The sequence below is a fragment of the Anopheles marshallii genome, chromosome 3 (genome assembly GCF_943734725.1).
Source record: "Anopheles marshallii chromosome 3, idAnoMarsDA_429_01, whole genome shotgun sequence".
Taxonomy (NCBI): Eukaryota; Metazoa; Arthropoda; class Insecta; order Diptera; family Culicidae; genus Anopheles; species Anopheles marshallii.
In genome coordinates, this window is record NC_071327.1 from 31095790 (window position 1) to 31111520 (window position 15731).

Here is a 15731-nt window from a genome sequence, read left to right on the forward strand (position 1 = left end):
ATTATCGATTATTTTCTTTTGCTCCTTTCAATCCGATTCATTTTTATCTGATGAAAGTTATCCATCACACATCTCAGCAGTCTGTTTGGCAACAGTCAGCAAAGCGAAACAAAAATCAATAATTCTATTTTTAATACATTGTTTGAGACTCTCAGCATTCTCATAGCTCGTACCTACTTGTAGCGCTTCATACTCCAGATCCTTGAACATCTTACCGTGAAGCACCATGGGAATGACCGGCTGAGAAGTTGGCAAAAATGGAAAAGTATTTCCACTTCTCTTTTGCCCTACTGTCGCCCAGTCAATGTCCCTCGAATTCAGTCCGCATTACGAAACATGAACCGGCATCTCTTTCGGTCGTGTTTCCGGTACCCCGGGTGTTACATCCGATTATCCGAAACCGGACAGTTCAAGGGCAGACAAAAACTGTTGAGTCAAACATTCTGAGCAGAAACAAATGCAAAACATCCAACCCGAGGGCGAAGTTGCTACCGGAGGACTCTGGAAGCAATGATCTGATGTTCCGAGAAACATGCAAATGGAATATGGAAAGTGAATTTTTCATCTTCGTCTACAAGACGGGATAGTACGGAAATAGGTAAAAAAAAAAAGCAAGAATTTAAATAAAATAAATCACCACATAAAATCTCCCCAACTTAATCTCCGTACCGGCGAGAGAGAAAAAGAGCGTAAAAATCCAAAAAGCTAGAATATAAAACATGGCTGCCCGAATTCCTAACCTCCTACGATGGGAAAAATACTGTTGCCATCATTCACCTGGGTCGAAGTTATGCCAAGTTGATGGAATATGTGTACACAAAAATGAAACCAACAGAAAGCTTCAAAATTGACTGATATCATAACAGTTTATATTTTACTTACTGCTGCCTGGTGGAAAAAATGCTGCACGCTAACGGCCTGTTTTGTTTATTCACTTTCAGAACTTTTCACTCCGTTTTTTCACGAGCGTTTCGTGAGCTTTCTGGCTTTGATTGCTACGATTGAGGGGAAAATATGTTTCCCATACGTTCAGCTACGGCAACTTTGATACACTTCCATCCCACGATCAAATAGTACACATTCGCGTTATTGCGTTTATCTTCAATTTAATAATTTTAATTGAGTCTCACCGGGAATATGTGTGTGCGGCAAAAACACTCGCGGAACTAACGCCGAAACACAGAAACACACGCATACACTCGCACAAGGGTACAAAAGGAAAGCCCGATGGAGACGCCTGCAGCAGTTGATGAAATTTGGCTTTACGTGCAGGATGCTCCACGCGCGCGATGTTGCTTTCCGGTTGTCGTTTTTGTAAGGATTTGTTTTCCACGCTTTTCATTCGCTACCATCATTGCCACGGTCTACACCGACAAAAATGAAACGCTTTCTCTTGTTTCACTTTTTTAAGCACTCCAAAAAAAAAAAACACCCACAGCTTTGCGATTTCGATCGAGTTATGCCACTGTGTAAGCGGTATCAAACCTAACCTCAATGGGCAGCTACCAGTACGCAAGCACTGGTAACGAAGCACGTGCAGCAGCAGCACTTCTACGCGTGGCGTGTCGTTTCATCGGGTAGATGTAAAATTTGTTGTACGACGGCAGCCGTGTAATCAGGTCCCGGGACGGCTGTGATTTCACTCGATTCACGTTACGGAGCGGGCATTATCATCGACAACGGGCCCACCAAAACATCGTGTCGCCGCCGTTATCCTTGCGGCACGGGTGCGGCACTAGGCATCGGAAAAGCTTCACCATGTCCACCGGGCCGTGCCGTCGAGTGGCACCCAACCATCAACATCATCATCATCATCGTCGTCGGCGCTTCATCGGGCGAATTTTGCAAGCTTCAGCCAAAGGGTTTCCCTGTTCCTTCCGGTTACTGTCAGGCTCATCGCACGCAAACTAGAAGACTACACATACAGACTCGCGCGTACAAACAACCCGCAATCCGGAAGATAAACGCAAAGCACTGGAATGGGAAAGCTACCGGCCGGATTTGGTGAGGTGAAAATCATTTGTGCGAGTGTAAAATTTTTCCCCAACTTTTCCACTTTTTTCACTAGTTTGGGGGTCACGTTTTCGCCTGTGAAGAATTATGTGATCGATTTGACTCGAAAAATTTCACCTTTTCTCTTCTATTCTGGCAACACATACACTGGCACTAAATCACACCTTCACCGTGTGCAAACAGTAGCCATCGTTACTTTTCCTCGTACACACATACACATTCTCGCACACACAGACACACAAGTAGTGAATTCGAATGGGCAAGAAGGATCAGTGGAATAGATTTAACTATCCTTCAACTTTTCTCAAATCGATGTGCTGAAATTTTCCATTTTTTCGATCGCCTGTCTGCTTTTCGTTACTCTCTGCCCCCTAAATTGATGCTAGAGTTTTCCACACTGTCTGTTTTTTCGGGTGGCGAAAAAAACTACCATTCCGGGACTTTATTTGGTAGTCAGTTTACCATTTCCGGTACGTAAATTTGTCACGTTTCACTTGGAAAATCACCTCAGCAAAGAATACCGTATTTTGTGTTTCGATTGATTTTTCCCGTTTCTTCTTCACTGCTTCATCACTATTATACTTTGGAAAAAGAAAATTCCCCGACAAACTCACGTCCGACAACATCGACAGCGCGAGAAAACAACACGACCAAGCGACGAAACCGAGAACGTGCAGCTGTGCTACGTCGAACGCGTCTCGAATGCAACTGAAGCAACGAAACGAACCGGTTCCGGTTTTTCCTGCCGCTCTCGGGTTGTAGAGTTTCCAGTCGACCTAAAGTCGACATATGGTCGACATTCCCGTGCCGAACGCCGGTACCGTGTGCGGAGGGAAAATGTTGTCACCCAGCCGTTTTACTCACCGTATCGGGAAAATTGGTGAGCGAGTTTATGTGATGCTATTGAGCCCGTCGTTCCCGGAGAGCGAGAGATAGTGTGTGTATGAAAGAGAGATTTCCCTTCCGTACAACGCGAAGAGTTTTTCCACGACGCAGCGATGGAATGTGGGAACGGTTTCTGGGCGCTTTTGTTCGAAAGCCAAAACAAAGCCACGTGATGCGCAGTGTAGTTGGAAATGTATTTTGTAAACAGTGCTTCCAGGCGGTGTGGCGGTGAGATTGAGTGACTTCTAACCTTCCCTTGTTGGAAGTGATGTTACCAATTGGTACTCACAAGGAAAAATGTTCCATAAATTACCGTTCCCTTAATTTAAAAATATTTTCAAATTAAACAAAGAATTGTCTGATGCGTATTGTGTTTATAATTCATCAAATTCTTTAATTATTATTTATTACGCAGAACATACTAAACGTGAAAGGTTATAAAATTTTCTGAGACTAAATAATGTTTTTTTTTTATGACAACGCATCTTTAAAGATTAATTTATTTATGATCCTTAAAAGTACTCCTAACATCAGAAGAATGTGGAACAAATTCCGCTGTAACTCAAAGCGGCAAATAAAGCAGAACGCCAGAATGATTTCTCTCCGAAATAAATTGAGCCCGTAATTGGTCAGATAAAAATGTGCACTCGAAGCTCGGAAGCGAGCAACATTCCACGACAGCCCTTTCACCTTTCTGCGTGCGGTGAAGCAAAATTTAACTGAAAGGAACGCATAAAAATGACCCGCATTGTTTTGCCATTCCGGCAAACACACAGCATAACAGGGAAATTGGCTGTTTTCTTCTTCGCAATAATCTCTACCGAGAGTAGCGGTGAAGAAGTTCCACTGAGGGATTATTTTGCTTCGTAATCCCGACAACAGATGAAAGCAGCAATAGCAGTAATGGAAAACTTTGGCGTCTGAGTAGAACGAAGTGAAAAATGTTTTTCAGCCATTATCAATCAGAAAAGCGTCTTAAAAAGGCATGTTTAAAGTTTATTAGCCACGGAGAAATAAATCATATGAATTAATTCTATTCTTCCGTTTGCTCTCTATCTTCGGCTGCATGTGTGGCATTGCTGAGCACATGCTTTTTAACTGGTTTTTCTTACCCCATTTACGGAAAGCAAAGAGCATTCATTATTCATTTTTACCACCAACTGTCACCTCCGAAGACAGCTATTAGGCACAGAAAATGTCGGGATTCCATCCGGAAGGACAGGTTTTGATCATTGCACTTACTTATCTCTCTCTCTTTTCTTATTCGTGCATTTATGTGACTCCTGTTAATCTTCACCTATGTATCCACATGGCGCTTCGTTTGGGACGCATTCCTTCTTTTGAGAGTGTGAGTACAAGGGAAACGAAATACCACACACACAGGGCACGCGTTTTCGCGTGTGAGAAGAGCAACTATTAATTATATCACTAATTAATGAAGAAAAATGAGACTAACGAGCCTGCGCACGGTTTTGTTGCAGCAGAAAAAGAGGAACCGTGATAAGAAGGCAAAAAGGAGATGAGAATGAACACAGATGAGCGCATTCATAATTACCCGCATCAAAAAACCTCTTCGAAACGAATTTCTCTTGCGTTAAAACGCAACGAACGGTACCAAAACCGACCAAAGCGACCTACTTTAATAATGTTTTTGGGACGCCCGGAAAGGAGCGATTAGAACACACGCACCGACATAGAAAAGAAGAGAAAACAGTGGGATTTGTAATAGATGGAGTGGCTGAACAAAATGGCCACACTGTCCATTTCGGTGCACCGGTGCAACACATTTCGGTCTGCTGTTCGGAATGTTCGATCTGTTGCAGCTGTCTCTCGTACTCGCCGCGGTGCGTGCATTTGCAAGAGTGTAAATATTTACACTTCAACTTAAACCATTGCTTAAGTCCGCTTACGGCTACTGGGGAGTTCCCCACCATACTGGTTGGCGGGGTGGGATTAAACCCCTCTAGCGAACTTTGGTGTCGCTCTTCGTTCGGGTGGTGCAAAAACAGGAAAAATAGAGGGAAATACAAACAAGCTGACTTAAGAGCAGGTCAGGTCACCTACGCATATCAGAAGCGAATGTCCAGCACCAGCAGTCCATTCTACCCACATTGGGAAGTCATAAATCTGGACTTAATTGTTGCTAAATTAATACCACGTACTGTACTCCGATGTGTGCTGAAGAGCAGAAAAAGACATGGGAATACGTATTTATTATTTGCAGAACTAAGCGTCTCCAAGTGTGTAAAAGACGCAAACGTTTGCTCTTTTAGATCGAATGTGTTGTTTGGCGGAAGAGAAGATGGATGATGTTAATGGTTTTGGTGGGTAGGATGGGTAGAACATATAAATAAAAAATAATTGTTTTTATTTAACTGGTGTATGTTTAAGTGAATCAAATGATTTAAGGACTTTCAAAAATTGAAATCTGCGCCCGAAAATGGCAATAAACAGCTGAAGTAAACGTCAGATAATAGCAGAACAAAAAGAAGCATTTTTTTGCAGAATGTAAAGGTTTTGTTGTATGAAAGAAAGGCAACAGTAAATGTGGTTGAATTTTAAAGTAGTAATAAAAAGATGAGAATGTTGAGGATACAAATAGTAGTATAATCATAATAATTGCATATTTTCAGGGACTTTAAGGCAATTACTTAGCCAATAAAAGTAAAATTACTTAAAGGAGAAAAATGCACATATTTGTACGTTTTAAATATATTCAAGAGAATTTCCTTAAATAAAAATGAATGCGTTTCCGCTTACATACAAGTTCATGCACTCTTATATCTCATAGGTATTCTTTAAAGGAAACCTATAACAAAGTCACTAGAAAAATTTATTATTGCAGCTAATCATATCCTTGCTTGCCACTTTATCCCCATCTAAAGACAGCACAGTGTTATGTGTTTCAAATAACACTTCAACGCCAAAACAAACGGGGAATGGAAAGGAATATTTCTGTAGAAGAATCGATAAAAAAATACCTTCCTACAATGACGCACGATAAGTCAACGGTGGCAATAGTAACAACACGTGCAAACTGCTGCAACTCGTTGCTGTTAATGTGAAAATAGATTTATCCATCTTCAAAATCACCCAACCAACGGTAACCCGTAATGCACAACAGGCCTGTCACAAAAGAGTCGTCTCCTTTCGAAGCTAACCTTACATCGGTCGTCCTGTGCCTATTCTTACCTCCCCAAAAAAAGGCCCTTTTGCGCCAACCTTCCGTGACATGATTTACGATCGAGCGGCTTGCGAACGAAATGCGCCTAGTGGCGGTGGTGAAGTAAAATTCTTCCGGTTGTGCTGCAGCCTAAAAAATGATCCTATAAAAGGAAACGTGTCAATTTTAAAGTGTGTAAGAGCCGACAGCTTCCACACACATACGCACGCATAGTCGCAACAGCCACCCTTAAGAATTCGTGACTCATACGCACGTTCTTCGCGTGATTGTTTCGTTTCGAAGAACATGAAAACGCACGTTCGAGCACGTTTCGGAGGTTGAAGGTTTTTATAGGTAGAGCCGTGCAGCCGGACCAGATGCATGGTATTAAATTATCTCCCATTTTTACAACCGAAACAGCGTTTTTTTTTTCACCGTGCACCGTGTGTACGGGTAAGTGGCATGAATCGGTTCAATGGGTAAGCGAACTGTTTCGAAAGGACATCAAAATACGATGAAGTAAATGGTAATGGTGATCTGAGCGCGAATGATCTCGTTTATTTTATTCGTTTTTTACACCTTTTCTTCACTGATCATCCAACAATGAGTATGTCCTACCATGAGTGTGATCAAGAATGTCGAAGAATTTACCTAACAAAACTCTTCTTCAAGTTCCACAAACTGAACGAAATCAATCGAAACCAGGTTACCATTTTTAATAACATTTCCCATAACAATTACCAGAAACCACAGTGTCCCGAGTAATGATTCGCATTCAGACACGTACGGCCACTTTCGGTGCCTTCGTAAGCATGGACCACTTTAACAGTTCTTCCACGGCATAGTGCTGTTTTGAAGGTGATTCGTCTACCGCAGATGAAAAGCAGATAAACCGACCATTTTTACCCTGTATACGGTATGGACGCGTTTTCCCAACCATTTGGTCGGGAAAACTCCGCCGAACGAATGCACCTGTCAAAGAGATAAAACCATCCAACTGATGCTGCTGTGCGCGAGAGAGAAAGAAGGGTCAAAGAAAAATTGGGATAAAAGGAAGGCAGAGAACCTTCACCTAAGCCACAAAACAGATACGGTTTTTCCGATTGGGTGGGACGACAAAAATATTTCAAATCAGTTTGACAAAAACAACTGTTTGCCGTAAATTTGTTTATTTCGTTTCGACTTTTGGGACTGTTTCCACCATTTCCACTCGCTTTCCCACTTACGCTTAGCTCGCTCGGGGTTTTTTTTTCTACCACCACACGAAGGCAATCCTTTCGTTTGGCGTATTTTCGCTTCAAAGTGTACCATAAATTTTCACCACAGCGATAATTCGGATTTATGGGTTCCGTTTTACCCCTTTTTATGGTGCCTTCTCCCTTTCTCTCTTGTTTTTTGTTTAGTTTTGTTTCAAGCTTGTTCTTTTGACCCACCCACGATCGGGAAATTCAGCACCACGTATGAAACCATCCGCTTTGGAATGGATGTACGAGGATGAGGTCGTTTTTTTTCTCCTCCCAAAAAGCACCATACTACACACGAAACATCCCAAAACAACCAGCAAACGGCTAAGTACTTGGCGATGCAATGGAAAATGCATTTCCCAAAATTTCGCTCCTGTTCTTTCACGTGACGCTCACGCGGCACAGGGCGGCACACACATGAACACTATCCGGTTTCCGTTCCGGTGTGCATCCGTCTGTTATCCGATTCGGAAAGGAAACAAATCGATTCCAACACCAACCCGACCCCAAACTTTCAAACATTTATTGCATCCTATTGGGTGTGTTTTTTGGAGAAGTTGTAAAACAAATGCTACCGAGCGGCAGCACAAGCACACAACTGGCAAGACGGTATTGATTTCCGGTTAATTTCGGCGGGTTCTTAAGCGAATGAGTTACAAATTTTCCGACAACGTGAAGGTGAAAAGTGTCATGTTTTGGTGTAGTTAATTGGAAACTGACACCTCACGCTCGATTGGGGTGCTACACTTGGATGGGGTTAATTATTTGAAATTTAGAATAGCACGCCTTAGTTTGGAATATTCGTTGATTGGAAGGGAATTAGAAGCGTAAAGAACTCTTAGAAATGAGATGCACACTGGAATCATTCACGCTTCCGAATAGTACAAGGAAATGCAACAAAGCAAGGCCATTACATGAGCATTTGTAATATGATATCGCTTGAAGGTGTAACATGAATGTGGGAACAATATGTTGAAGACATTGTCTCGGGATTGATTCCTTCTTTCTGGTCCAAGCGCCGATAAATGTTTTTGGGAATAGAAATCTTTACTTATTTTCAGTTTGAAAAGTGTCTAATGGTTTAATTTATGGTTGAAATATGGAAAATTTTAATTTAGGTCTTTTAGCGAATGGTGATTAGCGTATTGCATAATTTAAGGCGTTTGATTAGACAATCATTTATTTGTAAAGTTATATATTCCGCTTTCAGATATCTTACTACATTAACTACCAAAACTACTAATGAGTAACAATCAAAAGTGTCCCAAGCGTGTTATAATTGGCGGTAAACTTATAAAATCATTGAAGAAAAATGATAGGATCAGGATTTCTAATATTTATTCTAACGTAAATAAAATGCATCGAATTAAGGCTTTGTATTACATTTTGATCTATGGTACAGAGAAATACATTGTATCCTGACCACAAATTTACATTATAACATGAATCACTCAGATGTCATCCACAAAAATAGCAACCAACACAAGAATGCCTCAACTAGCTCCGATCGTGAGATAATTTATGCGCTTCATTATCCTCCACTGATCACAACACCATGCGCATCCTTCATCCTGCGTGCGTTTCAAATTAAAAAGGCGCCACCGATCGCCACACAACTCCAGGCCCGGGACGGCTTAATTCGCGCCACGAGACATAATTAATTTTTAAAACCATTCGTCGCACACGACGCACAATACCATATGGTTTTCTTTGAAGAGCGCTCACAATGTCAATAAACAGGCAGCGAGCGCAGAGTGTGCATTTTGTTACGGTTGTCTTTTTGTAGCAGATAACTGCCACTGCACGACCAACAAATAAGCCAAATGTGTTTGTTTGGGTGCATGGGCGGCATCGTAAATCATTCTCGCGGAACTTTGTCACCGACCTTCGACCGAACTATCGACCCCGGGCCCGGGGTGTTGGAAAACAAACTCATCTTGAAAGCCCATAAAATATACAATTAACAGCATTCATCATATTTGGCCGGGTGTGAAGATTGGGTATGGGACCGGAATGAGCTTGCTTCGTCAATTTCGCGGAACGTTGAACACCGAAAATGTATTAATCGGCAGGATGTTTCGTGGCCGGCGGGCCATGGTGGAAATGTTTCTTCTAGCAATGACATCGGTAACGTCACCTCACGGTCATGCGTGAATGCATTTCTCCGTATATAGTTATATTTCTTAAAATTCATAACGACGCACTTTATAAACAGCAACTCTGCACTTACTTTACATCTCAATAAAAACTACATACACGCATATATAAAAGAGTAATGTGTCACGTCACAATAAAGAATGCTACCGCAAAATCATAACTCATGAACGGTGAAGGAATGCCTGGAGGATGATAGTAAAAAAAATTGCATTTTCTGAACAGACATAAACCAAACCAAATAAATGTACAAAACAAAAAACCACGTTACATGCCGAGAAAGAAAGAAAAAAAATAAACCAAGCGCATGTGAAAATTGTAAAGTTTTATCAGATCATACTTTACTCTTCTATTTTCTTCTGTCCGTGTTGGGTGCGTGTTCATTATGGTTGGAACACGGCGGCAGGAAAAGGAAAAGTGCTCGCACATAAATTTGTCCGGCAAGCAGTTTGTTTTGACGTTCGTGAAACAATTTTTATGACCATGCAGGGTTAAACCCGCTGCCGGCGGGCCCGTGGTGACCACGAAAATGATCGTAACCGTCGTCGTCGCTATTTTTTTTTTTCGGTAGAATCTCTGGCTCATTGGTGATGTTGCGTTCATGCATCTTTTAGAGAAGTTGAATGAAAAAGTTTTTGATTATGAAAAGGGTACAAAGGGTACTGAAATACCAAATACGATCGAGAGTGCTTATGTTCTTTCTTTGAAGAGTCTTAAAGCTGAATGAAAACGTCCTTTTGTTTAAAAAAAAATAAAAAGTCTAAAACAAGTTTGGAAATTTTGATTCTAAAATTGAAAAAATTGAAATTTAATAAGAATTTTAAAAATACCAATAAATGTTATATTATGAATGTAACCACTTCTCCAAGTTGTAATATTCATCGATAAAACATTAAATAAAAGGCAAAAATAAGAGACATACCATGAACCAACGAAAAATAGTTGAAAAATTTCACGAAAATGAGGATAAAATGACAACGTACGAAAAATAGCATAAACAAAAACTAACATTAGAAATAGTAAACGAATTAGATTGATTGATTTTGATTGATTGATTTATTTGATTGATTTAATTTTGATTGATAATAATTTTAATTTTAATAATTTTTTAAATTTTAATTTTGATTTAATTGATTTATTTAATTGATTTAGAAAATAAGCAAAAAAGAAAAATATGAAAACTATAAGTATTACAACTATTCAAATAACGTAGTAAAATATGTTTTGTCATTTCAAAAGTTTTAACATTAATAAAATAAATTGGCGATGGAAAACTAAGTATGTGTGTTCAGTACTCTTAAAAAAAAAGGATCACCTCAGAATTGTCTAAAGTTTTCATGGTCGCAACACTACTTGAAGAATTTCTTTACACAAACTATTTGTTTCAATTCTCGTTAACGCTTCATTTACCTTTTTGAGTAGGTTGTGTAGCTCTTTACAATCAAACACAGCAGTTTGGAGCCATCGTTCTCCCTGAAGAGGGCTAATGTTTGCAACTGTTCCTTCATCTCAGCAAACCCATTGTCTAGCTCCATGACATGTTTGTACAATCTCTGTCATCCAAAGCAACATTCCCTGATTGCGTGTAGATGGGGAGCAAACGCTGACGGTGGATGACAAAACATCACCTCGAGACGGCATGAAATATGTGATATTGCGATAAATTTATGACACCGAACCACCACGCCTGACGGACGATCGGGTAAAGTGACTGTGTAGCACAATTTTCACCTTCACCTGCTTCCGACTTTTAATTCGAGCCGATACCGGCCTGGAAACCGACAAGAACCCCTCTAGTGTAACTAATTGAATTGAACAGTTCGTAAATTTATTGGGTTGTTTTGTACAAGTCGAAGCTGCAGCTCCTGCCCCAACGGAGACACTAATGTAACCTTTTTCCGAAATTAGAACCTCGTTAGAATGGTTTCCAGTGGGGAAGAAAAAACAAACCATCACTAAGATCTTGCCTCTTCAGTGGATTCGCCCTTCTACAGCGCTCAAAATGTCCGGAAAAGCCATCAGTTTTCCCTCCACGATCGCGGTGTGTCGATCTTCCCGATCGGGAAAACACAACAAGGGGCGCAACCGCAACAAATCGGCACCCGGTAAGTTTGGAGTGTCACCGCATTATGAGCAAACATTAGCGTTATTTATTTGGACGGCTTAAGTAGTCGTCTCTTTTGTTTCGGTACGGGAGCATACAAGAATGTTCAAACAAATCGTTGACTTTCACCTCAGCATTAGGGCCACATGGCAGACAACAAACCTACTCGTACCACGGTGTGGATTTACGCGGTTGGGAGTTGTGGTGCTTTTTTTTTCTCTCCACCAAACTAATCGGATTGAATTATGTCTTTCCCGTACCAGGGCTCTGCGGGTATGTTTCTGCGATGGCGTTACCACCATTAGGATCGGTTGTTGTTGACGGTAGGAATTCCTGGTGGCACATTAACGCCGGGAAGCTGTCAGATTTATTCGCCTACGCCCACTGAAGAGCTGTTGAGCTGATTTATGTGCCAGGAACGAATCGCTCTTCGTCAAGGTGGATTTGAAGGATTGGACGTGGTCTAGTCTTGAAGGTACAAGCATTCTTTCAAATCAAAGCTACTTTTGAATCAGATGTTGTAAAATATTTGGGAAAATTAGGAAAAATGTGAAAGTTTTTGTGCTTATTCCAAGACTTTAACAAAAATTTTTGGGATCTGACTTTAATTTGTGATTGGAATAAATAACCTAGATAGTTAGACGTTAGTCTATACTTATCAACTACACTCACCTCTCAATGTACGCTGCTGTTGCAATCGCTTTGGCCGTTTCCAGTGCAATATTGACCCGTTCAGAACGTGTCGATGAGCTTCTCTGTGATGATGCTAGAGTCCTGCTACCAATCGCCGGTGGTAAGGGCGGACGTTCCTGGATCGGCGAAAGAACATTCGAAACCCCGGAACTATTCGGCGCTAGTTTAAACTGTATCGATTTTTGTAGTTCATTCACATTGATTTGACGGATGGTGGACGAGGTTGGCGTGACATTCGATTCGAGTTCCAACCCCCCAGATGGATGCGATTTGGGGCGAGGATGTAGTGGTGGTGGTGCTAGATGGGGAGCGACCGGACGTACATACTGCTCTAGCGAGGAAGCCGCGGACGAGGCCGATGACGGTACCGGTGGAGTGACTGTACCGCCGACGGAAGATCTTCGCGAGTCAATCTTTTCGTATATGTGATAATTGCTGCGCATGGACTCGTACAAATTATGTTCATCCGTTTCGGCAGCCCGAAAGGTTTCATCGTACACGGATGGGCCTTCCTTTCCCGCCGCTTTCGACGTGGCACGCAACCGGGTGTCACTCTTCGTTAGCGTTCGCGTCACTTCCGAGGAGTTGTGTTTGCCAGGTGGGTTGTTGGGTGCTTTCACTGCTGCTGACGAACTTGTTAGCCCGTTCGTGCCCACCTCGAAGGTAGTCTGGCTCAACAAGTGTTTTTCATAGATGTCATTCAGCAGTTTCGATGTTAGCTTCCCAGCAGCGAGGCCGCTTTGTGCCGGGGCCACGGTTGATTGCTGTTTCGTGAAACGACTAACAGTCCCGGTACTGGCCGGCTGAGCAGCAAAACGTCGACAGCCATCCCCAACCCCGACCGGCAAGACTGTCGAGCTTGAGGACTTTTGATTTACGCCCTGTCTGATGCCACCAGACGACGACGGCTGCAGATAATCAGTCTTTTGTGCCGCCGGTAGCTGATGTGCCGGTCTGTGCTGCAACTGCTGGGCTCCATAATTTGGAGCCGTCACCGAAGGCACCGCAGGTGACGACGTATAAGCGTAAGGATTCGGAATCTGCACCGGCAGCGGAAGCGTCGGTTGATTAAATATTCTGCCATTGTTTTCGCCGCCAACACCGGTGCCAGCCGTGTGCAGATTTCGGCCAGCCGGTAGGTCCGTGTACGTCAGAGCTACTTTGGCATTCGATCGGCCTATCGGACCATTATTTCCGAGTGCCTCCGGACGCTGTGGCATCGCAACGGCTTTGCTCGGGCCGTACTTCGGGTGTCGCTTGTGCTGTGGGTAAGCGTTCTGACCCGGTTGCTGGCCATCCGAGTCCACGCCAAAGACGACCGTCGCCGCATCCCAACCATCCTGAGCCACATTCTGGCCGGCCGTTCTTTTGATCGCCGCTATGCTGCTTATCTGCCGGGGACGATGCACCGAGGCCTAGAAAGAATTTTGTTTAATTAAAAACTAGTGTTAGTGTGTTGGTGTGTGTGCGTTTGTTGGCCGGTGTCAAACAGTGCACCGGAATAAGAATCCGGCTCCGTATCGCAAAAGGCTGATGAAAGAACGCTCTTCTTTGTGCCGAGTGAGAGTGACATTATTTGATGCGTCGAACAATAAAGCCTGACAAATATGCATACTCACAAAGTTGGCTGCATAGTGTAGGGTGTTTTGCTGCAGAGGGATGCCGTTGGCGTTCCGTTCCACTTTGCCACCGTTACGATCCGGTTGGGTTCTGCAAATCAAAAGAACGTGCATGCTGATGAATCATCATCCCTTCGCTGTTGTGTTGCTATGATACGCGCCTAATGGCAGTGTGATGCGGGTCGATATGCATGCGGATTGCAGCATTTACGGGGCATCATTTGAAAATGCAGGGTTTGATAGGTGGTTATGAAATTTCCTCGCGTGAGATTTGGATCCAAAACAAAGTGACATTTTAGATGTGGAGATTCAATAGAATAAGGTTAAAAGAAAATCTAAGGTTTATTTCAATTAGCCAATTTATGTCTACTTTTCACTTAAAAAGGAGTCTCCTATTCTTTCTGAACTATTCTAATGTTTTGTTAGCATAGACTAAGCTTTTACAGGCAAATGACTGAATAGAAAATACTCACTCTTTTGGTTCACTTGAAGCAATTGATTTGAAGGAAGATTTTCTTCTGGTGCTTCCCGTTGTTGATAATTTTGCGCCATTCTTACGGTCCATTTCATTAATATGGAGCTAGGCAAATTGATTGATAGGCTGTAAAATAATAAAGAAAAAAACCACTTATTAACCTTTACTGAATATAAATATAATCATTTACACATGTTTATTGTTATAAAATTTCGAAAAGAAAGTCTTACAGAGTTCATAATCATAGAGCGAGAAACTAATACATCCGCAATAAGCCAGAATGATATGAGTAACAAAGATCACTCAACAAAAGAAAATTGCATCACATTAGTATGTTTCCCACCGGCACTTGATCGTCCTATAGGTTGAAATGGAATATTTCACATTATACCTCCAAAACAGCACCTCCTTTACGGTGCCCTAATGTGTAACACCCTTACCCTTAGCGATGAACCAAGATCACTCAAAGTTGACGCTAGATCTTGAGGCACGAACCGATCCATTTCGAGTGGTTTTACAATTAGGTTTCCCCAGAATTATTCCTCTCGCGATAAGCAGACGCAACACCCGCGAACAAAAACACTAGCAACGGCCTATTTAATAGTTCAATATGATCAACCACTTCAAACTGCTCGCGGGGGTGGAAATGGAATCTTCTGATTTATGGTGTAACGAAAACCGATGCTACACGTTGCATGACGGAAGACGGGAACCCATGAATCACAGCATTAACAATGTGCCGGCTGAGTCGTGGGGTGTTCGCTTTTCATTGAAAGATGAGCAGTTTTGCTTCGGCACAGCGTAAGATCGTGCTACTCAAATTTCACCCGTGAGAGCTCCCGGAACCGTCACGATCCGTGACCGCGGCTCTTGGTGAGAAACCTTCCGACCTCGATTTTCATTGCGAATTTAACAACAAAATACACCACATTGCTGACCTCTGGATTTTAGAAATCAATCATTTACCCCGTCTGCCATCTTAGGACCATTCATTAGAACTTTTCTTGTTAAACTTTACACAGCGGTTATGTTTGAATGCGCGCGATGGATTGATCATCACACCCATTCCACCACTGGAACCAATCGGCATTCGCTTTCATTGCAGAGGGTCTTTTCATTCGACGAGACGATCGTATAACAGCCACCTTATGTTGTGCCTACCATAAGCGAACGTACGAAGTGACGACAACGATCTTGACAAGTGCTAAAGAAATGGTCTTGAAGTCTGTCTAATGTACTGCCTAATGCATCGTGCAGTCATCGTCATGCCTGTCACAGAGAACGAGCGCCTGGTCTGTAGCTAAAAGTGCCATATGTTTCTCCCTTAATGTTACACGCTACGCGACTGTTACGATGAGGTTCGGGACTGGGTTAAACGATG

General features: G+C 42.3%; 1 protein-coding gene across 1 annotated transcript in view; it reads right to left on the bottom strand.

Moving 5' to 3' along the window:
- LOC128715741 (kinesin-like protein CG14535) overlaps positions 1-14440 on the bottom strand; it is an 87328-nt gene extending 72888 nt beyond the window's left edge. Inside the window, exons 1-3 of the mRNA XM_053810652.1 lie at positions 14349-14440; positions 13876-13966; positions 12236-13671 (exon numbers count right to left, since the gene is read on the bottom strand). Of these exons, the coding sequence (XP_053666627.1) occupies positions 12236-13671; positions 13876-13966; positions 14349-14440 (1619 nt within the window). The remainder of the gene's footprint in view (positions 1-12235; positions 13672-13875; positions 13967-14348) is intronic.
- Between the last annotated feature and the right edge of the window lie 1291 nt (positions 14441-15731).